Below are 24,299 nucleotides of genomic sequence, written 5' to 3'. Positions count from 1 at the left end.
GAGTGGCATCCTGAAATGATGTGACACACATAGCCAGTTGTTCATGGGTTAAGTTAGGGGTGGTTCTGTGCAGGGTCAGCCACATTTGTATGAAAAGCAAACGAACTGAAACAGCTCTTAAAAAGCATGTAAGCATGTGCTATGAGCCCATTGCTGGGGAATAATTTTGTCTGAAAGATGGACACATACAGGATGGCATTTGGGTTTTACCTAGGAGATGGAGTGAAGTCCTTACTACAGATACTGTTTTATAAAAATGCAATGCAGGAGCATTTTCAGATTGTGTGTTTTGTGCTGTGTTTTGTGCTGCAGAGCTACCTGTGATAGTCAGTATTTTACTTTCCTTGCTACTCAGCAGTATACACTGTGGATGCACAGCTCATTGCATTTTTCCTTAATATGAACCAACCAAACAGTGGTGATGGGAGCAGGGATTATATTTTTGGTTATATTTCCTCACTTCTTGGTTTAGATTTCTGAATGATTGTAATTACAGAAAGCAAAATGTTTTTTTTCCTCATTTCAGCTATAAAATTGTTTCTTCTATTGAATGAATACCAACTGAAAACTACTGAGTAGAGCTGTGGAGAAATTAAGGATTTTATGAGTACAAGTGATCATTTCTCTCTTACCACAGGAACATTTCAGACTGTTAAATAAATTGAAGGTTCAAAATATGCAATGACTGAAGCTTCTAAGGTTGCTGTGCTGTTAACAGCCAGGCAACAACCATTGTAACTACTGTTCTCTAATGGATATTCCTGAATGTGAACAAGAAACCTCATTTTATTTTATTTTTTTAACTCAAGCATATACAAACACAGGGATTTTTATATCACTTTTCTAATTTCTTTTTCCTTTTTTTTTTTTTTTATTTGAAGGCAAATACTCTGTCATGTTTGTGTATCGCAGGGATGCTTGATTAAAAGGATGCTTACAGTAGGCTAATCCATTTTCATTTCTGTCAGATGGACAGAGAAAGTCAGCCTGCCCTCCTGATGCCAGGATACATAACTGGGAAGTGTCTGGCCTTTATAGCCTTGCCTTAACTATACTTTCAGGGAATGTGACTTACAGGATGTGTTAAGCCAGAACACTTGGAGATGATAGTAGTAGCTACAGTACTATTATGCTATTTAAACCAAATTAAGCATAAGATACCGGTGATGTAAAAGACATGAATTTGAATCATTGATATGTGATGTGGCCTTTCGGTGTAGTTCTTACTTAGATAAAGATATATAATATGTAAAATTTGTAAAAATTGTATGTAGAATTGTAATGTTAGAAGTACATCTCACTGAACTGGAAGCAGCTGTTCCTGTGACCTGAACTTCACAGAAAACTTGTAATGATATCAGTGCTGCTGTGCTACAGAGGAGTGTTTCACTGCTGGAGATGTTGCCTTATGGGGTCATAGAGGCATTATGTGCATGAAAAATAAAATACCTCTGAATAAAGATTTACTCGTTAGCAGTGCAGGCATATGCACTTTCTACAAGGCATTTAGGATTTTACTTGTATAAATATGCTTGCTGGCATGATCATGCTAATACTAGGGCTAAGCTTTATAAATTTGTGAATGCTTTATGTCCTAGAATCATAGAATGGGCAGGGTTGAAAAAGGCTTCAAAGGTCATCTAGTTTCAACTCCCTTGCTGTGGGCAGAGTTGCCAACTACTAGAGCAGGCTGCCCAGAGCTACATTCATGAATAGTCATGGCTGACTAGTTACCTCTTAGGACTAAATACAGTTTACCTGAACTGCCTATAAGAGCTCTGAAGGAGAAAAATGACCACTCCTTAATTTGTTGAGACTTCCATAGCATCCATCTGGCAGATTGTGAGTTGTTGTATCTTTTGTTATGCCCCTAGCCTTGACTGGAGAGTGGATACATGGTATGTATTGAAAACTCAGTTAATAAATAATTCCAGAATTTTTGAATTGCACTACTTCTCAATTATTTATATACATATATATATTTATATACATAATTGCATTGAAAAATCCAGTCATTCTAGAATGTTTTAAAATCAGTTTTTTTAACAATATACTTCAGGAAACTCTTCAGATAACTCCACTGAGATAATGCACAACTAAATGAAGGGAAAACTTTGTTTCAGATTATTGTAGGTAAAGTCGAATTATATATTTTTACAGAAACTGAATATATAACTGATAATCTGCGTGACTGTTCATAGTTTGGATACGTTAGAGAGATACCTATAATTAAGTTATATGTCTGAATCATAGCACATAGGCACATATTTCTGACAGATACTTAATTTGTTGAAATGTTGAAAGCTGAATGCTTGTAGCATTTATAGTATAGTACATGGAGTTTGCTAGACTAAACGGTTTTGCTGAGTGTTTGAGGTGCTTATGTTGTATACAATTATTGATTTAGTTACTATTTAGTGCTATACACGTGATCAAAATAAAAATGCAGTCCTGTTGAGATGTTAAGAGGTTTGTTTTTTTAATATGTTGATCTTATTCCTTCTCAGGAATTATTTATCTGGATATAAAGTATGAACAGAGAGCAGGAGCTGTACTTGATGGATGTGTTTCTAACTGCTTTACTCCTTTCAATTTAAGGTTACCTTTGCCTCCTGGAGCATTCTCAGGACTTTGGGAAAATCAGGAAGCATTCCACAAGTTGTATTTCCAGAAATTTCCAGTAAGAATTACAAAAGGAATTATATAAATTTTTGGTAATTTTGCAGCGCTGAACAACATGAAGCTTCAATTGCAGAACGTAAAAAAATTCTAATGTCTCATATTAATGGGAGAACTTTGATATGCTTCTTGTAGTATTGAGAACATTTCAAGGTGTTTCTTCATAAACACTTAACTGCAGCTTTTGGGACACTGAATTTTTTCAGAAACAAAAGTAAGCATCAAGTTTTCAAACCTAAAAGTTGTTTTTATTTGGTCTAAAAACATTGCCACATTTGCATCCTTAAGTCTAGCAGATATACTTCTACTGTTGACGTGCAGCCATTCTAATTTAGTGTCAGTCCAAAATATGCACTTGTCTGAAATGCATGTAAATGTGTAGGAGGCTCTTTACTGAATCTGTGTCAGATCAACTATTTAAGAACTTGCCTCCTTTCCACACAGAAACTGATAGACTGGTACAGATCAGCTGTCCAGAATGGAAAGTGTGGTCCAGTTAAAGTGAATGAGTGACCAAAGCAGGCAGATTATTTTCTTTGTTCTGGCATGTTGGTGCTGTTATAGATGGATACAGCAAATAGGAGTATCTTTAGGGTCAGTTTGACAACTGTCATTGTGTTATAACAATTCCACACTTCTTACGTAGATTCAGGCAGTATCCTCTGAGCTGTCAGGGATCAAAGCAGAACGTGGAGAAAGTTCAGGTTTATGTATTCCATTTTCTGTTCTGTCTTAATAAAGGCTGCAAAAACCTTGCAGAAAGAGATCTTCAAGGTGTATGATGATATAAGAAAAAATAGCATACAGTTAAATCTTTCAGGTATCAACAACTTAGTTCATTTGATAGAATCAGTTTTGTTTGTTAGCTTCATGGGAAATAGATAACTTTTTTGTTTGTTTCTGTTGTGTTTAGGGATATTATGATACCATGGATGCAGGCTATATGGATGAAGATGGTTATTTGTACGTCCTGTCTCGAGCTGATGATGTGATCAATGTTGCAGGACACAGAATTTCAGCAGGTGCAATTGAAGAGGTGAGTACTTCCTGGTAGTAAGATAGAGTGAAAGGTGCATAAAGTAAGCTGAGTTAAAGGGGACTGAAAATCTCAGAGAAATCTCTTTCTGCTTTTCTTGATTGCATTTGCACTAGTACTTTTAGCAAAAACATTAATTGCTTCAGGGTCCTTCCTGAGAAGGTTTTTTTCCAGGACAATATAAAGTGTTTCATACCATAGTTTTGATAAAATAGGCACGATTTGACATATGGTGTTAGAGTTAAGAGGCAGTATGGTAGAATGGAAGACGTTCCTGAAAGCTCTAATAACATGTTTGCTTGGGAACACTTTTTGCTAATGTAGGCTCAGCAACTCAAGTCCTTGCATTAGCTGCTGTAGTCACTTAAGGAGCAGAAATGTGATAAAAATGAGTGCTGTATTTTTACTACTAAAATAAACTCTTCAGCTGTGGCTTGTTGTTTGGAATTTTTAACATTTGAAACACCAAACATAAACTACCATTTAGTGCTTTTTGTTTATTTGAAGAATTTTCCTCTCTGTTCCTTGAGAGCATTTTGTGTCATTCTTACTGTATGACAAGTACTAAATGAACAATGGAAATTTCTGTTCAATCGTACTGATAAATTAAAAATCATTTATGTAATAGCCATGCAACTCAGAAAGTTGCAAATACCACAGTTCATATTTCTATCTGAATTTCAGGTCTTTTTTCACTTCCCTCTTCACAAGTGCTGTGGTTGCTAGTTCCAGATTTCCCTAATGGTATATCAGTTGCTTATTCAGGGAGACTAGGTGTGCTAGATAAGTACAGGAGAAAAACCTTCTTTAAAACTCTTAATTTCACTGTTTACTGAATTGGAAGCTAATTTGTTAGGTTTTGGTTAGTTGGTGTTTGTTCTGGTTTGTGATACTGGTTTTAGCAATATGTTAATTAATATATTGGTATGTTTTGATGACTGCAGTGGTTTTATCTTTTTAAGACTAGACAACTTTAAACAAAACAAACCAGAAAAACCTATAGATGGAACTCTGATTGCACAGAAGTGAGCAAATTCTGATAAAAACAGGTAGTCCTTCAAAGGATGAGTCAGCCAGAGTTGAACCAGCTGCAGTAATTCAGGCCTGTGTAGACATGAAGATAGCTTTCAGTGTGCTTGAACCTGTTACCCTTTGAAGTGAGCTTTTTGTGTTGCTCTGCAATACAATAGGGAATCTCATCCCTATCCATTACTGCTCTGTTGCTCAAGGGCATTGTTTCCTAGCTTCGGGCCAGATCTGAAGCTGTACAAGGAACTGACTTATCTTCTCATCAGTGTCATCTTTGTATCCATCTGAAACTGGCCCCCAGATCAGCGTTGCTGTTTTTTTTCCCTGTTAGTTAGAGCTTTCCCCTGAAACACTGCTTCACCACTACAGAGTTCCAGATACTTTTTCATTCATCTTTTGAATGAAGGTAAAAAAAAATAGCATTGTTAATACATTCACGACAAATTGCTACTTACATGGGAAAACATTAACAAGAACATAATTAGCTTTTTAGAAAGATCAGTAAATACAGAATTGGAGGCTCAATAAATAGTCTTGTAATTAAGTTTCAGTCACCTTGTTGAGCAAGTATATTATCTGCATTTACATTATAGCTGCGTTACAAGCTTAACAAGTATATCCTTAGTGCTTCAGCTAAGAATTTCAGCTTCACTGTGTTTCAGACAATTAGTTTCTTTATTTGTTAGCATCTCTGGAGCTCCATCTTTACTGAGATGGGGTAACTCTTCTGTTATGTGTGCCAGTCATTGCATGTTAACCACTCTGGTAACCTTACCTTGTGTTGATCCAGCCATCTCTTTTGGCTGTACCGTCTGTAATTCCAAGCTTGGCTTGACTCGTTCTCAGTTTACTCAAATAAAGTCTTGTCTGTGTAATGCAGAAGACTTAAAGTTGAGGAATTTAGCATGAAAAGTTCCCTTTCTCACAGTGGGGTTTCTGTCTGCTTCTGCATTGGAATTGACTTAAGTGACTGGTGCTGGTTCTGTTCTCTGTTCATCTTTGTTCATCTTTTCACCCTGACTTAAAAATAAATAAATAATTTATATTATTATTTTTACTTCCAGGCATATTAATTTAGCAGTCCCAGTGTCAGTGATATGTTGATTTTTTGGATAGATCAGTGAAGGAAAGTAAAGTAGATCTTACCAGTCTACTTTTCATCTATTTTTCAGTGAATTGTAGAAGAGTAGTTCCCATCTTTTTCTTACTTTCCTTCTTAGTTCTGTGGCAGTCAAGTTGCTGTGGGCAGGGTCAAGAAGTCAGAGCAGAAAAGAATGGGTATTTAAAGCACAAAATTGAATGCTTTATCGAGGTTCTGTGTGGCCCACACTTGTAGGTGTTTGTCATGCAGTGAAATATCACTGGGATTTTGATTTACATGAAGAAACTAAGTGCTTTGGAAGAAGACTCATAGTTACTGGTGTCTCAAGGTCAGTTTAGACCCAGTCTTAGTGATGTACATCTCAGTATGCACTGAGACATTTTGGTGATTTTCTTTCAGCAAGAGCCTCAGCTGGCTAATTGAAAACAAGGGAGTAGCTCTCAGTCTTTTTTATGAAAATGCTTGACATTGATGCCACTGTTCCTCACTTATGTAATTGCATACAGGTGTAGTAGGAAAGAGGAGGCTTTGTTTTAATTCCCTTTTTTGTCTATGAAGGTTGAGACCTCATATTTCCAAGTGGGTCACCTGCACATAGGTTGGCAGCAAGCCGAGCTAGGGCTTGTATTTGGCTTTGGTTGAAATAATGTCTTCATGAAGTGAAGAATTGCAAAGATAAAAGGCATCAGAGAGGATGAGCCAAAATAAATGTAACTTTATAGCCCTGTAATAGGAGGGCTTCTGTGCTTTTAGGCCTTAATTCCATGGTATCCATGATGTTAGACTTGCATCATTTTTCTTTCCAGCAAAAAGCACACTAACGAAACCCTAGATGTGACAGTCTTTTTTTCCCACTACTGTAAGGTTACAGCTTTGCTTTCAAGCCTAGATGATTTCATGATTCTATGACATTTGTATCTTGTGCTGCCAACATTTTTTTTCTTATATTTATTTGAAAAATGCACATAAGTATCTCTGAAAGTATGTGTACATGCATTTTCAACACGTGTAATTATAATCCTGAAGTGTACTGACTAAATAATTACCGATGCCAATACTTAATCAGTAAGTCTATTTTTTATGCCCCCCCCCCCATGGAATTTCTTCACTGAAATGTTTAAATTGTTATTAATCTGGTTTAGTTTTGTTTTCTGTCCCTCAGTGCGTTCTCCGCCATCACGCTGTAGCAGACTGTGCTGTTGTAGGCCAGGAGGATGCCTTAAAAGGGCACGTTCCTTTTGCGCTGTGTGTGCTGAGAGACGGTGAGAGATTATTCCTACTGGTGTTACTAAAACCTGCAAGAGTCCTAGAGTTATTAAAGGACGTGAACTTCTTCACTAGATATAAAGACAGACGAGGAGAAGATTTTGGAAGATATTGTTGAGCAAGTTCGAAATAACATTGGTCCTGTGGCAGCTTTCCAGAAGGGGGTATTTGTAAAGCAGCTACCAAAAACGCGTTCTGGCAAGATACCACGTTCAGCTCTTTCTGCACTGGTCAGTGGAAAGCCATATGAAGTAAGTAGGGGCTGTATGCTTGAATGAATTAGATGCGTGTGCACATCCAACACATTGTGGTTTTTATTCTCTAGACCATTCTAGAACTAGTCCATGACTTCAGGTACAATATTGTATTCTACTCTGTTTAATTCAGAAGATTTTAATGTTCCGTAGCTTTCCAGGTAATTTTCTCTTTTCTGTTTCTGAAGGCTGGATTTAGAAGATCCTGAAATTCTGAAGTTAAATTGTTTTACTGTTGAAGGACATCAATCTATTATTACATGCTTCTGCGTATTCTTCCTTTTCAGATAACACCAACCATTGAAGATGCTAGTGTGTTTAAACACATAGAAGAAGTGCTGAAGAATAATTAAATGGAATATCTATTAGGAAATACATACTTTAAAAACTAATATTGTTAACGATTGGGACTTGCTCCTTTTTTTTTTTTACTGTAGAAATGATGCTGTGTTCTTTTACCATATTGTCATAGCCAGTGAAGCATACTGAAGTTTCTTTGTATTGTCATTGATTGCTGGATATTGATTGCTGAGAATTTTAAGTAGAATTCATACATTTTTCTAGCCTTCAAGGGAGTTGCTCTATTACTGTGATAAAATCATGGAATCACAGAACAGCTCAGGGTGTGAGGGACTTGGAAAAGTCATCGCATCCAACCTTTCACAGGAAAAGGGTACTCAGAAGAGATTACCTAGCACCCTGCTGAATTGCAACATGACAGCCTCCAATTATGTGGATTCCACAATCTCTGTTATTCCGTAATGATATCAGTAACTTGAGTTTCACTAAAACACCTTTGAGGTAAGATGCAAATTGAAGGCAGCAATGAGTAGGAATCCTATTGTGAAAGTCATTGCAGACATAACTTGTCTTCACTTAAAAATTAGAAAAGTTATTCAATTTTTATGAGCTTTAATTTTTTTTTAATTAGTTTTCTGGATTCTACTGGTGGTTTTTTTTTCTATTATAAATTAGATTAGAAAGTCACCAAACAAAGTATTTCAAATAAAGTGTCTTTTTTTTTTTCTTTGTAGAATAATTAATTATTTCTGACTTTCAAGTCTGTTAAATTGATCTTGATCTGCGGTAGTGTTGAATGGAAAATGTGTATTTTAAATAAATGCAGGCATTTATGCTTTGGATTTTTTTTTTTATAATTTTGTTGTGATGGTTTTTATTGCTCTTAAGAAAAGGACAACCAGGATGTGCTTGCAGGCTTAATTAGATGTTTCAGGCTTGCTGTTATATATATGTATATATATATATGTATATGCATAACTAAGAAATCTAGCGAATACAGGTACTAGGCAGCCCCTTTGTGATGATGAATGTTGTTTCAAAATGCTTTCAGGGTTCTCAGAACACCAGGAGATGGAGGATGTGTGCTCTAAATCCATTACTTCCCAAGCTGCAGTTTTTAACAACAAGAAATGTAAAGATCCTTGTAAAAATACACAAAATACATGTAAAAACAAATGGAAAATTTAAAAGTAGAAAGATTATTCAAATTCAGTGTTGCTTTTCACAAGAATAAACGGTAAGCAGTTGCCAAATTCAGAAGCTGTGAGCATATTTTTAAATCTTTTTTTTCTGGAAATCATTCAAGACTGAAAAGGAGGAGAGATGCAGAGTGGTCAGGTGCACTCACTGCTACTGTCCTGCTCACGTAGAGGATTCCAGAATGCCAAATGATTTTGTCAACATTTAGAAAATGCAGATAGAGAGCAGCAACGACATGCTGTGGAAAAATAATTGTTTTGTGGACGTTCCTCTTGTTTCCCATAGGAGCCTTTTATTTTTTTTCTGAGCAGCTGTGATTGCAGAATGTTTTGCTTACAGGTTTGGGCTTGTGCCTAGCTGAGGAAGGGGAAAGAGGTGGTTATTCTTGAAAGTGGGTCCAGCAACACGGTTGTACAATCAAGGAAAAGCAATTGCATTTAGCAAGTGATAGGTGATTACTGCTCCTTCTTAATTCTCTTTTTATAGAGAAAGAAAGAAGTGGGTAGATCAGATAGATCTGGCTGGCCAGGGATGTGAATGGAAGAGATTGGTGCAATTGTTATACACCAGCTGGGGACTGGAGCCATGTAGACATGTAGTATAACCATAATTTCTAGCTGTTGTGAATAGAGCTTTGGCTCACGCAGGGGGGACAGGGACATACCAAATGCTAGCCTTAGATCAAAACTGAAACCATAATAGTACTTAAAAAAATAATTAATTATTCTGGTCAGTTTTTTTCTTCCAGTGTATGCTTAAGTTGGGGTTACTTCTAGGGCACTGTGCCTAGAGCTTCGTTTACAAGATCTTGTTCAGTCTTTTCCCTAATGTACCTCACTTTCCCTCTGTGTCCCCACTGTGAATTGGTGTGTGTGTGTGACACTGTAGGCTGGAAGAGAAACAATGGAAAATAGGAACTGGACTTCATGTAGTGAATTGTATTTAGATGATACTACAACCACTTCTATGCATTGCTTTGCTTTGTGACATTCTGGACTAAAGTAACTCAAAGGAGGATTGATGGAGAAAAGTAAGGAACATCAGCAACAGCAGTTAAGCCCAGGGAACTGTATGTAGAAGAGCTGTGTTTCTGTACAGCTGTGTTCTATCTAAAGCCATCCTATCAACCGCATCAGCAAGTTCTGTGCTCCCTCTCGTGGCAGATTCTGACCAGTAAATTCACCATAACTCATACCTGTTAGAAGCAAAACGTGCTTAGGCTTCGTTAGCTACAAGAGGTATGTGGCATCTAAACTATTTTAATGTGTACCGAGCTTAATAGACTTATAAACACAAATAGCACTGAATTCTTTTTTTTATTGACATCGGGGGAGAAAAATCTTTCACCATCTGATTGACTGAAGTTTGCCAAATGAAAATAGACAAAACAAATGTTTATGTACGTGCAAACATTGCAGATCGAACTGCTAAAAGAAATAACTAAAAGACAGGTCTTGAGCTAAGATCAAGCAGCAGAAAAATAGCAAATAGGTAAATGACTATTAAGTAGGTCTTACTTTGAAACTTCCCATTTAAACAAAGAATAAACAACAATAACACCACCAAATAAAGCCACAGCAGGTAATAGTTGCTCTTCTAAACTTTTGTACACTATATATTAATCACTCTGTCTTTCAGTTATTTCCTCTGATAAAACAGACTTCTGTGAAGTCTCAGCAAGGCCATCTTGGCTAAAAGCATAACGTTAGACAGGAGCCTGTCTAATGCCCTGTTGTGATGAAGAAAACTGTGGGGTTTAGCTTCTTTCACTCTCTTCATGGAATATGTTTGGAAGCTTGAGAATCTCATTCTGTGCAATCACTAGATTAAATTTTCCAATGCTGGCTGGTGTCTGAAGATCCTGGAACGAAAAGTGGCTCTTGGTGAAGCAAGGTTCTTCTTGGTCCGCAGGTAACGTAGAAGAAAGTTTTTGGTTTTCATATAAATCATGTTTATTAAATTGCTTTTTTTTTTCTTTTTTTTCTTTTTTCTGTAAACAGTTCTGGGTTAATGTGTGTGTCTTTAAGAGGTGAGCCATCATGGTGCTTCTCCATAGGTATCTGACATTTCCATTTTGTCTTTAGAGGTCCATTTTGGCTCCAGTTCCAGGTTATGTCATTCTATTATACATCATCAGAGGCAGGTGTTCAGCTTTTAAAGATTGACAGATTTTTCAGTAGGAACGTGTTGAAGCTTCTAACTCTGCTAAACATATTTGTTTGACTTTTACAATCCAAAAACTGTAAAAATGGTGGAATGGAAAGATACAAACAGTATTATTGACACTGTATTGTCAAATGTTTGCACTGAGACCCCATGTACCATAGATTTTATTTTTAAAAAATCATATTTATAACCATTTACATAAGACTTACACATTTTAAAAGAAATACATACACAGTAAATACGTTATGTCTAGTATTTTACATTAAAACAGATGGAACAATGTAAAAATGAGTGGCTTCATTTGATAAAAGCTTTGGATGTGTACTACTGCCAAATTTCCGATGACAGAAATGCTGAGAAGAAAGGGGGAGGTTGTTTTGTTTTTCTGTTTTGTTGTTGTTGTTTTTTAAGCAATTTAGATTTTTCATTATTAGTATTCTTGTTTTAAATTAACCAATATGTGAAAAGAATGTCAGATTTGTTCATCTGATAAACCTTGTGTTCTCTTCCCTATTACCCTGTTCTTGCAGGAGACTTTTAATGCTCTTTTTTCCTAAGTAGTGGTAGTGCACTTCAGGTAAAGTAGAAGAAAGAGATGACATCTAAAGGAAAAAATAAACAAACGTTAATTAGAGATATTCTTTCATGGTAATTTGGTTTAGGACACAGTGACGTTATGTAAGCTGTTATACGTTTTACTGAAACTTCTGAGGGAAACATGTATTCTTTAATTTTAGATCTATAACGTGGATCTGTTAATTAAGCATTAATTAATCATCTTTTACAAATGCACAAATTCTCGATCAAAACAAAACTTGCTAGCATTTTTTTTCTTTTTTTGATGTCTTGATTCAGTGGTGGGGGGGTTGGGTTCTCTGCTTCTGTAGGCCTTTGACTGTTAGGCCCAAGGCTGAATGCAGCCTATTAAGCATACAAACTCGTTTCATAGAATCATGAAGGTTAGAAAAGACCTCTGAAATATCTAGTCCAACTGTCTACCTGCCACCAGTATTGCCCATTAAAACCACGTCCCTTTTTGATGTACTCTGTGCTTCTCATTGCTCACTGTGGCTTGACAGTATTTACCTTTTTGACCCTCGTGACTTCTTTGCTATGGACCAGCTATTTCTGGATTATCATTCACATCTTTTTGCAAGTCTTATTTCCCATCTATCTCCCATCTACAGATCTTTGGAATCCTTCACTGATGAAGTACATAGTTGATTTTACCAAGTCCCCTGACATCTGACTGGTAGAATTGTGAAGCTGTGGTATGCTGGTTGCACCAGCCTGTGGCAGTGAAACTGTCCTGAGTGAGCCTTCGGTGATGGCAAATATTTCATTAGACACAAGTGCAAGATGGAATGGCTTGGCACCACCAGTCCTAAATGTACTTAAATTCACGATCTTAAGCGTATACTCAATGTGGGCCATGTAGAATAGGCTTGTGTTAACTGTTGTGAAAATGTCAGTTCAGTGTTTTATAGCAGCTCACCACGGTGGTTTCAAGAAATGTTTAAAAAATACCTGAAATATAACTTGAAGGCATGAGGATTTAACCTGTTTTGAAGAAACACCCAGAGACGCTGGACAGTTGTACCCACTTGGTATTGTTGGCAGAAACTATTTTGAAATCCAAGGCTTTGCTGTGTTCTGTAAGAAATGTGGGTGGCAGAATGCAAGAATTATGCAGTCTGCTGTCAGAGAACATCTCATTTGTTCCATGTGCAACCTATTTACAGCTCTCTTTTCAGGCTGCTTTTCATGTGTGTAGAGCTTTTTACTGGTTTAAAAATACACTTGTATTGCTGTTGTGCAGCGGCTCGTGCAGGTACCCAGCTCCTCTGCTGCCTACTTAGAAACAGGACCACGTACAGGTATTTCTGTCACTGTAGTAACGTGGTTACTGATGCTTTTTAGGCAAGGTGTTGCAAGCCTGGGTCTCAGTCTGACCTGGTTCTGAAAAATTTCAGATACTATGATGAAGGATTTTTTGTACAAGCATCGATCAGTTCATTCCATGAAGAAGCTGTGACTCAAGAAACATGATCAGAGAATACTGAAAACTATTCTGGGATCCTTCAACCACTTTCAAACAAACTCAGTGTGGTTTAAGTTTTCATGTCTGATATAATAATGAATTTTTTTCCTGCATCATATTTATACAATTTACTGAAATCTAATATATTTTACTTGGTGCTGAGTGTTGGTGGTGGTTTGGAATTGCACTGATGAACGGTGCATATACTGAGCTCTAGCTTACACCATCTTGTTGCTTCCCTAAAAGCATTCTGCAATTAAGTCAAAAGAAACAGCAGTATGTTTGGTTCTCCTTGGTCTGTTATTCTCAGCACAGCGGGCAAGCTTCAAGCACCAGCATGATGTGTATCACTGATACTGAATCAGGTGAAATGCTCCTATGGAAATGGAAGTTCATCTGTATAGCTTTTATAACTTTTTAAGCATGTTTTTTTCTCACAATACTTAGCCTCCCATATATATACATTGCCAACAAAGCTTTGATACTTGTCTTCTGTTTGTGGATTACTAGTATTTAGACAATCTCTGAAGAATAAACGTGGAATAAACACCCTGGAAAATCATACGTTAAATTTTATTAACGTACCACTTCTCAATTTCTGCCCTCGCTCCAGTCATCAGACCTGTTGGAAAATACTGTCTCACGTGCCTGACCTGTTGTTACCAGCCTGTTGGATTGCTTAGCATCTGAACTTCAACAATCTGAATTATAGGCAGTGATTTACTTGAGTTTATAAGATCATAGGCTAACAGATACACATCTCTGCTATCGGTTTCTGCCTCCACTGAGCCCATTTGGGAGTACTGTCATCGATTTTAGTGACATAACACCAAGTCCTAATCTGCACTTTGAAAGATTTATATAGTTTATGTACTCCATAGTCAGCTTTGTAGGGCCAGCTGCTAAGCTTGCCAGTTTTAGATAAGTAATTAATCTGTGCTTGTTTTTCAGTGACAGCTTGTTTCTTTTTCTGCTAAATTGACAATTTTATACACCTACAGTCTCCTGTGATCTATGAAGTTAGGCTGATGTCAGCAGAATCCTGAGTGGTCTGCATTTCCCATCAGTAACACTTGCTGTTCCTTAGTGGTCTTTGAATATGCCCAGAGTTGGTAAAGTCACGACGGCCCCAAGCCTCTCCTGGCTGAAGATCTTAAAAAGGACTTTATTGGGAAAATTAGGAATAGTAATTCCTTTCTTGCAGATCCTGGCATGTCGTGTTTTGCCTATGATGGGTAACAGCTGTCAAAGCATTGGAGAGCCTTGGAGGGTTTTGGTGCTGTCCAAATGCCAACTCCCCTGAGTAACTAAGTGGAAAAAAAATGATGTTACTGAGAAGATATTAGCATGAAATGGTGCCATATTGATGAAAGCGCTCATCGTGTTGGTTTTCTTGTAAACCTTGTGAAGCAACAGCAAACTTTTTCTGCAGAACTTAGGCAGGTTAACTGATTCATAGCCATATTTAAAAGGGAAGTAGTGGTAAGTGCAACATGAACTGTGGTACAAGATTTGATGTTAAGTTGCGCACAGCTTAGAGTGTCCTTTCTTTACTGATGATCAGTTCTGAGTGATTTGGGAACTGAGAATCTCTGCAGTGGATAATTCTGGAAGGTTTTCTGTATAGGGGAAGTTTTGTCCTAGTTTTATTCAGCTGCCTGATGCTCTAAATGGAACCGTATCTCATATTAAGAAGAAAAAAAATCCACAACCTACATCTCTTCAGCTTTGCTAGCTATTTTCCCTTCTTTCCCCAGATCCTGGTAGAACTATATCAAATTTGCATGAAGGAAAAGCAGTCCCTGTGCCTTCTGCTCCTCTCTTCTAGCTTAGAGAGCACGCTTGTTACGCTTTGCAAGCCATCACCTGAAGAGTAGTTGTCTGGAAACTGTTTGTCCCATTTGCTAAGGTGGTACCAGCAGAGAGAAGCTGCTGTTTGAGGTGGGGAAGGAGTGGTGCAGCATCTCCAGGACTTGAGACCGTTGGTTTGATCAAATGGCCACCTCAGTGACACTAAGTTAGGGCCTCTGCTCCGTGCGGCCTCTTGCTTGAACAGTGCCAAAGAGCAATGGGTGCAGTGTACATAAAGAGGTTCCATGATGGCCCCTTATGAATACTCACAGCAATTCAGTGCTGGCGTCTTTGCTAGGCCTTGTCAGCATGAGTATGTGCGAACTGTTGAGCTGTCTAACCTCTGCAGTCGTGATGAAGCAACTGCAAATTGCAAGAAAAAAAAAAAAAAGAAACACACCAGAACCTCTTTAGAATCATGAATAAAATAATTGTTTCCCACTTGAAGGATGGTTATTAAATTGCTGTGTGACTTTCTATGACACGATCTGGGCATGGTCTAGTGCAGAACTAATCCAAAGCCTCTTCATGTCTACTACTGAATCTGTCTTCCTTAAGTACAGCTTAACAAAATAAATTCAAAATTAAGTTTAAAAGTCCTTATAATGTACTTGCCATGATGTTTAAATACCAGAGCGTTCTCAGCATTGGATGATAGGAAGACAAATCCTGGGTGAAGATTCAGGTCTCGGAGCTACCCCCATTTTAGTTCTGCCAGGTTCTGTATCCAGCTCAGTAATAAACTGTCTGGAAGACCGGAGTTGAGTCAGGTGAATCACTGATTTCCCCTGTGCCTTAGTGCCCCAACTATGAAATGGGAATAGTATCTTCATAGCGAGGCTAGAAGACAAAGCCTATGAATGCATATAAGGGTCTTGTCTACCTCAGAAAGTGGAAGCACCCTGGGAGCTTGCACCTTTTGTTGTGCATGGAGTTTGCCTTGGAATTAATTCTTGTTGTACGGCTTCAATGTTACCAAAGAGTGCAGGATTAAAAGCAAAGCGTGCACATGAGCAGTGGAGTCAATGGAATACAGCGATGCAATCAGTAAATTATTCCATCTGTAACTGCAGTTATAAAGAAATATTTTTAAAAGGTGAGAAACTTTAATGGAATTTACGTTTGAATTTTCATACAAATTCATTAAAGAATTACGAAATGTAATCACCACAGTGCATTACATTAGTGTAAGACAAGCCTATTTGTGGAGCTGAAGTCTCTCATGAGGAAATAAAAAGCTTTGTTGGAAATGGGACAGTACTTTGCTGAACTTCAGACAGGTGTGCTTGCATGGTTTTTATAGTTCATATACCTGATGGAAGAGCTGCAGTGGGATTTCCCTTTCTCCTGCCTTCTTACAACAGTTTAAACATTTTACTTCTTTATGATCTGCTGCTACTTGTGAAATTATTGCTGAGTTAATGGACCTTTCAGAAAGGAAAAGGTTTCCAGAGGAACTTCAGACTAGCGTTCAGTAACTGAATTTGTACCTGAAATTAAGACTGCTGCTTGTTACTGATGCTTAGCAACTTCGGTTATTTCGTGGCTTGAATGTCAGGAAAGTAAAGATGACAGCCCCCTTTAAGCATATCCTCCAAAATTGTCTACCAGAGAGGTTTATCAGCTGAAAAAGTTGCTTAGATACTGTATGTTAGAAAGCTGCCTGCTTTCTCTAAGTGCAGAAATGACTTCGTACCGTCAGTTGCCATTTTCCGGGACTGCCCTGAGGTCGTGGTCAACCTGAATCCGGCCGGCAGCGTCTCGGAGGAGCCGGGCATCATGCTGATGCCGTGGACCTCGCGGGGGGGGAACTGTCGTCGCCAGGAGGGGCCGCGCCTGAAGTTCTTGTCGTCGCTCTGTTGAGACACACAGTTGTGTGGGATAAAGCAAAGGGGAGCGTGCCATTGATCACCTGGCTGCCACCTCACCCAGGTCTGGTCTGCAACAGGTGTCCTACTTTGCTGCACTGCGTCCAGTAACTACAGTTATTTGAGATGCTCTTATAAAGGTAAATGCTTTAGAAATTGATATTAAGTGCTAGGGTGGGAAGCTTCCCTTAAGTTGGTGGCTTGACATACTGGAGAATGTTTTCTTAGAAGTTAGATATAAATATAGTGATTTGTTACCGTATTTGTTGCAGAGGTTTGCTACTGCATTAAGGGGCTTAAATAAAGCGCTAGTGTGGAGTTAATCATACACAGAATTTGTAGGTATTACACATTTTTGTCAAGCTCTTAAAATATTTATTCCTCCTTGAACTTGACTGCTTTTGCACCAAGCTCTTACCTTGAGATGAATATTTTCTGGAGGTGGGTTTGAGATTCCTAGGTAACTGCCCCAGCTCCCACTGAGGGACACATTAATTTTCTTAAAAAAAAAAAAAACTGCCGGAAATGCACTTTTTTTCTTTCCTCTTTTTTGTCTTTAAACATTTAAAAGTCCTGTGCAACCTATTTGGGTCAATTCAGGCCTTTCTCCATTGCTCCACACACCCTCATCTTCCCCCGTACCTTTCTACATTTCTCCTCCATGGAAAGCATTCATCTTAAGTTAAGAGTGCATGTTTTAGTGGCCCAAATGCAAAGGGTGGATATGTGGCCATACAGACATCACTTTAAGAACCTTGTTTGGCGTTTCCTAATATGCATAATGTATTTTAACACCTGTAACTAACTCTAGAACCGTGGGTGAATTAACGTATCTTCATGCATTGCATTCCGTTTTTACGTTTTACGGTGATAGTTTATAAATACTGAAAATAAAATTAATTACTTCCTCAAGTCGTCTTTCAGTTCCTAGTGCTAAAAGGTTGTTGTATTCTCTCTCAAGGATCTGCCGTGCCTAGAGATACCAAAGTCAACAATTAAAATGGTTGAAGAGGAATCAATGGCAATCATGGGTACAGCTGAACCGGAAGTAGCATGAGCAGACTTGCCTGGGTGTTTTGTGTTGGAATCTGTAATAATAAAGCTAAACTGCTGTAATCAAAGTTCTCATCCAGTGCTATAAGGGAACCGTGTACACCGCTTTCTAGAATATTGTTTGCGTATTCCCGTAGGCCGATAGCTTGTATCCAGCGGATGACGCGGTCATTGCTCCACACCAGCACATCTGTAAGAACACAACACCGGGTCAGGGACTGGTAACCAGCACCTTCCAAACTGTACAGGTTCGTGCATTCAAACTGGTTTAATTTCTGTATGAGGAACATCAGGAAGGTATTAGCACAGCTGTAGTGGCTTCAGTAACTCCCAGTCAGACTCCCAGTACGGGGACAGCTATGTGGTTTTAGCTGCCTTCCCCTTCAATGGTTATTCAGAATGGTTTCCAAAGGAACTTGTTTCCTTTGTGCCTCCAGAGGGCATCTCCAGAACACCGTTCATCCCACCTCTTCTAGAGACGCACTGTCCACTTACCAGCTCTAAGTGAGCTCACTGATGGATGAATGTACCTCACTTTGGGACAGCTGAACTTAAGGCAAGCAGTCCTGAGGAAGCACGGAGGTGTAATGGATACCCTCTCCCATGCCCCCAAACTCACTATTAAGCAAGATTTTACAGCTTTATCATGCAGGGGAACAGCACAAAAGCCCCTTCCTCGAGGTTTCGTGTCAGACATCTGCAGGCTGGGCCTGCACTGCCAAAACCTGTTTAGTGCTAGAGACCGGAACTATTTTTAGTTTTGAAAGCTAGCTTTGCTGTCCAGGTCCATGAAAACTAGAAGACCAAAAGCCAAAGCCTTGTATGAGGATCCAGCCACAGCTGCTCAGGCAGGCCTGCTGCCTCCAGTTCCAAGTCTTTGGCTTAGTGCATGCTGTCACCTGCACTGCCAAAGTCTTCTACGCTTCTAAATCCCCACATGCACCTTTTTATTTTCCAGTTCTTCCAACAAGCACTGCATTTGAAAGATGCAAACTGCTCTTACCCTGAGAGTTGCCAATGCTTGAGGCATCAAAGGATTCATTTTTTTGGCATGGGAAGGAGGGGGGGAGGGGAGCAATAACCCTAATTGCTACGTAAAAAAGGGAGAGGTGCAGTGAAACCGCAACTGCTCCTGAGAGCTCTGTGCAGAAAAATACTTCTAAACCAGCTGCTAAATCTTCTAATGAGGCTGGTTCTGTTAGGAACTGCTCCTATATGTATGAATGTATTTCAAACAACTGCCTTGGTGCCCTCCCCCACGGCAACTTCTTTGCGGTGCCCACTGTGAACTAGGAAATCAAGACTTGAATGCTCGGTTAGGTGCCCCAATGCTGCCCTGCGTGTCTCACTGACCTGAGGCTGTTCGGCCTTCTGCTTTTGAGACTTAAAGATGGATTGGATCCATGCCCAGCATCCCCTTTAGCAAAAGGTGGACATCAAACTACTGTTGAGAACTGCAGCCCCAATTTAGCAAAGTATTAAACTGTGCCTAATTTCGGGAGAGGTTCTGTGTTCTGCAGACAGCTGGATTTGTGCAAGGTTTATTTAAAGCACATGCTTAAATGCTTTGCTAAGGTGGCATGACAAGGGGGTTAATAGTGTGAAGCTTCAAAAGAAACAGTCCCAGCATTCATTCCCAGGAGCTATCACCTTTTATTTCATGCTGACTCATTTCTCTTCGCTTTTCCAGTTCTTTTCTATCATAATTCAATCTCTTTAAACACATGATTCCATATTGCAAGCTTGTTCTGTTATTTAAAGAGAAACATTTACAGAGTTAATAAAGAAAAATGTGAAGATGGGAAAATATTTAGGATGTATGTCCTTCATGTCACATGAGGTATTTCATGAGGCCCATGTAGCTGGTCTTAAGGAGAACAAAACAATTAAAAAAACTGCACAGACTTTAAAAATGAAATGGACAAACCAAGATGAACGTTTGAATGCATGTCGTAGCATACATAACCTAAGACATTAAGAAAAGGTCAGGCCTTGGGAGACCAATTAAATGTTTTGTCAAATCAGTCCTCAAAAAGAAGTGTCAGCCAATAAATTTAACAAAAGCCACTTCTTGTCACATAAACTAATTTCCCCTGAAGTCAAATGCCTTTATTTCCATATTTCCAATTTAGCTTCCTGGCTACATCCCTAGATAACCCAAGCAACTGCCAATTTGCTCGTTCTGTGAGCAGCTTTTATGCGCTGCACACAATAGCTGTTCATTATTGCAAGGACTCAGGAGTTCCAATTTAGGCCAACATTTTCTGATAATTTCAGGCCACTTCATATAGTAACTATTAGTTTTTCTGTTACTAATGTCTTTGTTTATACATTAATGGTTCCCTGCTCATTATGAAGTCATCTGTACCAGTTACGGGAGAGCACTGTGGTGCAGTTGCTTTTATTGAAGGAGTCAGTCTCTCTGCTTATATTTCTGACACTTGACACCAACTCCTCCATGAGGTGTTCCAGGCCTCAACTACAAATAGCAAGCGCTGTCGTCGTGAGCAGCACTGGGTGCTGCAGCAGACACGAGGGGCCATGTACGTGCAGACATACCGATGGAAGCTGTCCACCATTTTCAAGTGCACACGCAGATCTTTCTTCGTCAGATGATCCAGCATCCTCGCGTCGACCAGGCACTCCATGAAGTAACTGCGGTACTGAGGTAAGCCCAGGCTGGGCAGCCATTCGTTACCTATCCACTCATGGTTCATGTCACCATAGGCCAGGGTCTAAAGGAAAATCAACAAGAAAGAATAAGGGGGGGCCATTACAAAAGTTTGTTTCCAGGCTGCACCACTGTATATCAAGATACTCTGGTTCTAGCAAGATGGCTTAGCTTAGAAAATCAGTCTAAAGGAAAAACATGCATTGTTTTCATTATTTTGACATTGTGTTGTTTGGAGTTGTCAGCTACTCAGAAGTATTTGTTTCTACTGGCAGTATTTAGCATTTTTAATCTTGTTTGCTATCTATCTTTGCAAAATGTAAACAACCATTAGAACGCAAAGTAATAGTTTCCATTTTGTCCTTTAAATTCATGCCATTATATAACACAGTGAAAAAATGTTCGTTTCATGGTCTGTTAAACTTCTGGAATACATACGCCAGGCAAATCCTGCATAATGCTTGGCAACACAATCGTCTGTGCAGGGAACCAACTGAAGTTTGTGACACACTGTGGGAGGGATTATGATTCCCCCAATAGGAGCTAATGGCTTTTCTCATTTCTGCAGTTCATGATTACTCCTGAGAATAAAGGTTAATTTCAGTTGTCAGCCAAGCTGACATGAGCAGTCTCCAGCAGGTGACAAAATGAGATATTTTCAGCTGTGACCAGCTTAAACCTAAGTGCATCATAAGCTTGCTTTTTAAAATGGGAGCGAGCCAGATTCCTCCCAGAAATGGGATGTGAAGCTACTACATTGGACAGCTGAGATTTCAGGAGGGTGAGGAAAAAGTATATGAAACAAACACGTGCACGTTGTACTATTTTTTCATATGGTTTGATTATTTTTCATCTTCCTGTCGATTAGTTTGATAACATTACAACCTAACAGGAAAAAAAACCAACTTCATAAATCACAAGATTTACACCTCCCTGAGAGGATGGTGTTTGGTTCTGAGTGTTGTTTCCAAGTGTGTCTTTTTTGGTTTGGTGTGTCTCCTCTCCCTGTAGACAGAAGATTTGTGGTGCGGGGTGGATGTATTTTCTGTGGGGGAAATTACAGTGCCTCCATTGCTCATTCTTGTGAGAGTTTGGAGAGTAGAGGAATGTCATAATAAAGGCAGTTAAGACCATGTGTATGCATTTCCTACACATAGAAGGAAATTTAAGAATACAAATATTTTGTAGTCAACTAACACGAAAAATGTTGTTCCTAATTATACAAGACTATTTGTAGACTGATTCTTGGATGTGATTTATACACTTGTGCCTCTGATTCTTTTAAAAATAGATGGTGAAAGTTAGAAATGTTGGATCTCAAATTCTTGGCATGTCTCATTTCCTATTCTCTGGGAGGTAGAAGCTATCTCTAAACTGTAGCTAGTTGGGAATATTTAGGCTTTCTGTGTCCCTGAATGTGAATTTACCAAGCAAAAGTCATGAACCTAATTGAATGTGTGAGAAGAAGGATGTGACCTAACATGCCTACTGCAGTGATCTTACCAGGAGCACTAAGGGACATGGCCTAGTGATGGTGCTTGGTGGTCAAGTTCACAGAATCACAGGATTGCAGGGGTTGAATCTAGAGATCATGGAGTCCAACCCCCTGCCAAAGCAGCTCCCTAGCCCAGGTTGCACAGGTAGGCGTCCAGGCGGGTCTGGAACGTCTCCAGAGAAGGAGACTCCACCACCTCTCTGTGCAGCTGTGCCACTGCTCCGTCACTGCACTGGGAAAGAGTTCCCACACACATTTGTGCAGAACTTTGTATGCTTCAGTTTTTGACCATTACCCCTTGTCCTGTTACCATACACTGTGGTAATGATGATGATGATGGTAATAATGAGTATGGTTGGATGACCATGAATGTCTAACTAAATGATTCTCCTGTGTGTGTCTGGGTGCAGTGGCACTGCCATGTGTCCCTATCTGCCATGATGCAGAATCCTCTCCCATTCTGTAGGTCACCACGCAAAAGTGGGTCACCACACAGGACCTGACTCAGGGCTGGGCTTGGGACCCCCATTCATATCGTAGCACCCACACTGCTTCATTTTTATCATTCTATATCAAGTAAAACAACAACAACAACAAAAACCTCTAACAAACACATCACAGGTAAAGTTAGATCTGTATAGGGGAGTTTTAGAACACGTGGACTGGAAAGAACTCCTTCATCTCTAATTCTGAGACTGTGAGATGTTGCCCTAAGTAAAGGGAGTAAGACTGCATATGTTCATAAATATTTTAAAATACATAAACTTTTCATAAGAGCACATAGTGACAGGACAAGAGAAATGGCTTTAAAACGGAAGAGGGTAAGTTTAGACTAGATATTAGGAAGAAATTATTTATTGTGAGGGTGGTGAGACACTGGAGCAGATTGTCCAGTGAGGCTGTGGATGCCCCCTCCCTTGAAGCATTCAAGGCCAGGCTGGATGGAGCTGTGAGCAACCTGCTCTAGAGGGAGGTGTCCCTGTCTACAGCAGGGGAGTTGGAGCTGGGTGATCTTAAAAGTCTCTTCCAACTCAAACCATTCTATGATTCTATGATATTCAGAGAACAAAAATCCTCCGAGCTGAATGCGAGGACACAGCCTACTCTATCAAAAAGATTAGTAAATGCTTTCTACTGTCACAATACCATTCTCCTCTTTGATTATTGATGATGTGTTTATTACATTCTTGTTAACCTTACATTCAAAAAAATAATTCACAAAGGTCATACCTGGGCCCAGCTGCCTTCTTCAGACTCTTTCTGTGTTATCAGCAGGAAGCGATTAGTAAAGCAGGTAAAAAGACAATAAAAATGAGTTAAAAAGAAGATGTGGCTTTCGTGCATATGGCAATCTTAATACGAATTAAAACATGTGAAAAATGTACTGTTAAAATGCCTAAATTCAAGTGACTTCCAGTGCCTTGGGATGAGCTACCCAGAGGGATTACAAAGGTTAAAACCACAAAATCTTAGTAGGGCAAATCTCCCTGTGTTTAAGATATAAAATCTCTACAGTTTAGTGAAACTCTACAGCAATGTCTCAAGTACTTTCTACTGTTCATGATCAAAACACAATCATTTCCTCTCTAAAATTGCATGTTAGAAATGCCATTATTTGTTTCTAGTTAGATCTTGCAATGTTCACCATAAAATGGGTGTTCTTGTGAATGGATTGAACAGTGCTTTTCACACAGCATTTTTATGGCAAAAATATATTATTCTGGCTAACCAGTTAAACAGGGTGAACTCTACCTGTGGTCAGTTGAGTGTCATTACATTTATTTTTACCAACAATACTAAAACTTCAGCGATTTCATTTCACTGAATGAAGTTTCACATTGGCAGGGGAAAAAATGATGTAGAACTTCAACTCCCGTTTTTAGGTTCACACGGTCTTTGTGATTACAACACAGTTTGGAATTTCTTTTGCTGAGAAACAACAGAATTGCTTTTTCTACTGGCATGCCTGGGGAGCAGCCTGGAGAGGCTGCTGTGAGCACTGCGGTAATGCTTACATGCAAAGGGGAGGACTAACCGTTTTAGCTGGAGCAGCAAGATTTTCCATTTCTTCATGGGTCACCCAAACATTGCCTGAGGGCTACGAGCAGGGCCCGCAGGGAGGCAGGAGGGATCCACATTAGGTAAGCAGTGGTAAAGAAGAAAGGCAGCACCACTGTAAGTTAACAGCGTATAGCATCACCATCAGCACAACCATCATCTTGCCTCTACCGAGCTGCAGTTAGAGACAACTTGAGACAATTTGGTTTGTGTCTTTGTTAGAGGAGTCC

At 39.1% G+C, this 24,299-nt stretch overlaps 2 protein-coding genes and 1 long non-coding RNA gene across 11 annotated transcripts in view; 2 read left to right on the top strand and 1 right to left on the bottom strand.

The window, feature by feature from the left end:
- Window positions 1–7,727, top strand: part of ACSS3 (acyl-CoA synthetase short chain family member 3) — a 70,834-nt gene extending 63,107 nt beyond the window's left edge. For 2 of the 5 annotated variants that reach the window (XM_065743225.1, XM_065743227.1), the window contains 6 exons: window positions 1,875–1,898; window positions 2,599–2,680; window positions 3,593–3,715; window positions 7,009–7,108; window positions 7,188–7,363; window positions 7,654–7,727. In XM_065743225.1, the coding sequence (XP_065599297.1) occupies window positions 1,875–1,898; window positions 2,599–2,680; window positions 3,593–3,715; window positions 7,009–7,108; window positions 7,188–7,363; window positions 7,654–7,719 (571 nt within the window). In that variant the 3' untranslated portion in view covers window positions 7,720–7,727. Of the gene's footprint in view, window positions 1–1,874; window positions 1,899–2,598; window positions 2,681–3,592; window positions 3,716–7,008; window positions 7,109–7,187; window positions 7,364–7,653 lie in introns of those variants that run through there. The other 3 variants (XM_065743226.1, XM_065743228.1, XM_065743229.1) reach the window with 2 other exon arrangements.
- A 6-nt stretch (window positions 7,728–7,733) lies between these two features.
- LOC136052830 (uncharacterized) lies at window positions 7,734–8,522 on the top strand. The gene is made up of 2 exons (XR_010622571.1): window positions 7,734–8,314; window positions 8,378–8,522. It is a non-coding gene; the product is annotated as an uncharacterized LOC136052830 (long non-coding RNA).
- Window positions 8,523–11,431: 2,909 nt separating this feature from the next.
- Window positions 11,432–24,299, bottom strand: part of PPFIA2 (PTPRF interacting protein alpha 2) — a 290,565-nt gene continuing 277,697 nt past the window's right edge. For 4 of the 5 annotated variants that reach the window (XM_065743219.1, XM_065743222.1, XM_065743223.1 and 1 more), the window contains 9 exons: window positions 24,047–24,109; window positions 23,242–23,271; window positions 20,405–20,580; window positions 19,496–19,593; window positions 17,860–18,035; window positions 17,697–17,765; window positions 16,621–16,780; window positions 15,195–15,287; window positions 11,432–11,634 (listed from right to left, as the gene is read on the bottom strand). In XM_065743219.1, coding sequence (XP_065599291.1) covers window positions 15,229–15,287; window positions 16,621–16,780; window positions 17,697–17,765; window positions 17,860–18,035; window positions 19,496–19,593; window positions 20,405–20,580; window positions 23,242–23,271; window positions 24,047–24,109 — 831 coding nt within the window. In that variant the 3' untranslated portion in view covers window positions 11,432–11,634; window positions 15,195–15,228. The remainder of the gene's footprint in view (window positions 11,635–15,194; window positions 15,288–16,620; window positions 16,781–17,696; window positions 17,766–17,859; window positions 18,036–19,495; window positions 19,594–20,404; window positions 20,581–23,241; window positions 23,272–24,046; window positions 24,110–24,299) is intronic. The other variant, XM_065743221.1, reaches the window with a different exon arrangement.

Source organism: Cyrtonyx montezumae, unplaced genomic scaffold (assembly GCF_038088225.1).
Source record: "Cyrtonyx montezumae isolate F1298 unplaced genomic scaffold, pur_monq_1.0 scaffold_3, whole genome shotgun sequence".
NCBI lineage: Eukaryota > Metazoa > Chordata > Aves > Galliformes > Odontophoridae > Cyrtonyx > Cyrtonyx montezumae.
The sequence above is the reverse complement of the archived record's forward strand: the minus strand, read 5'-3'. Positions and strand labels throughout refer to the sequence as shown.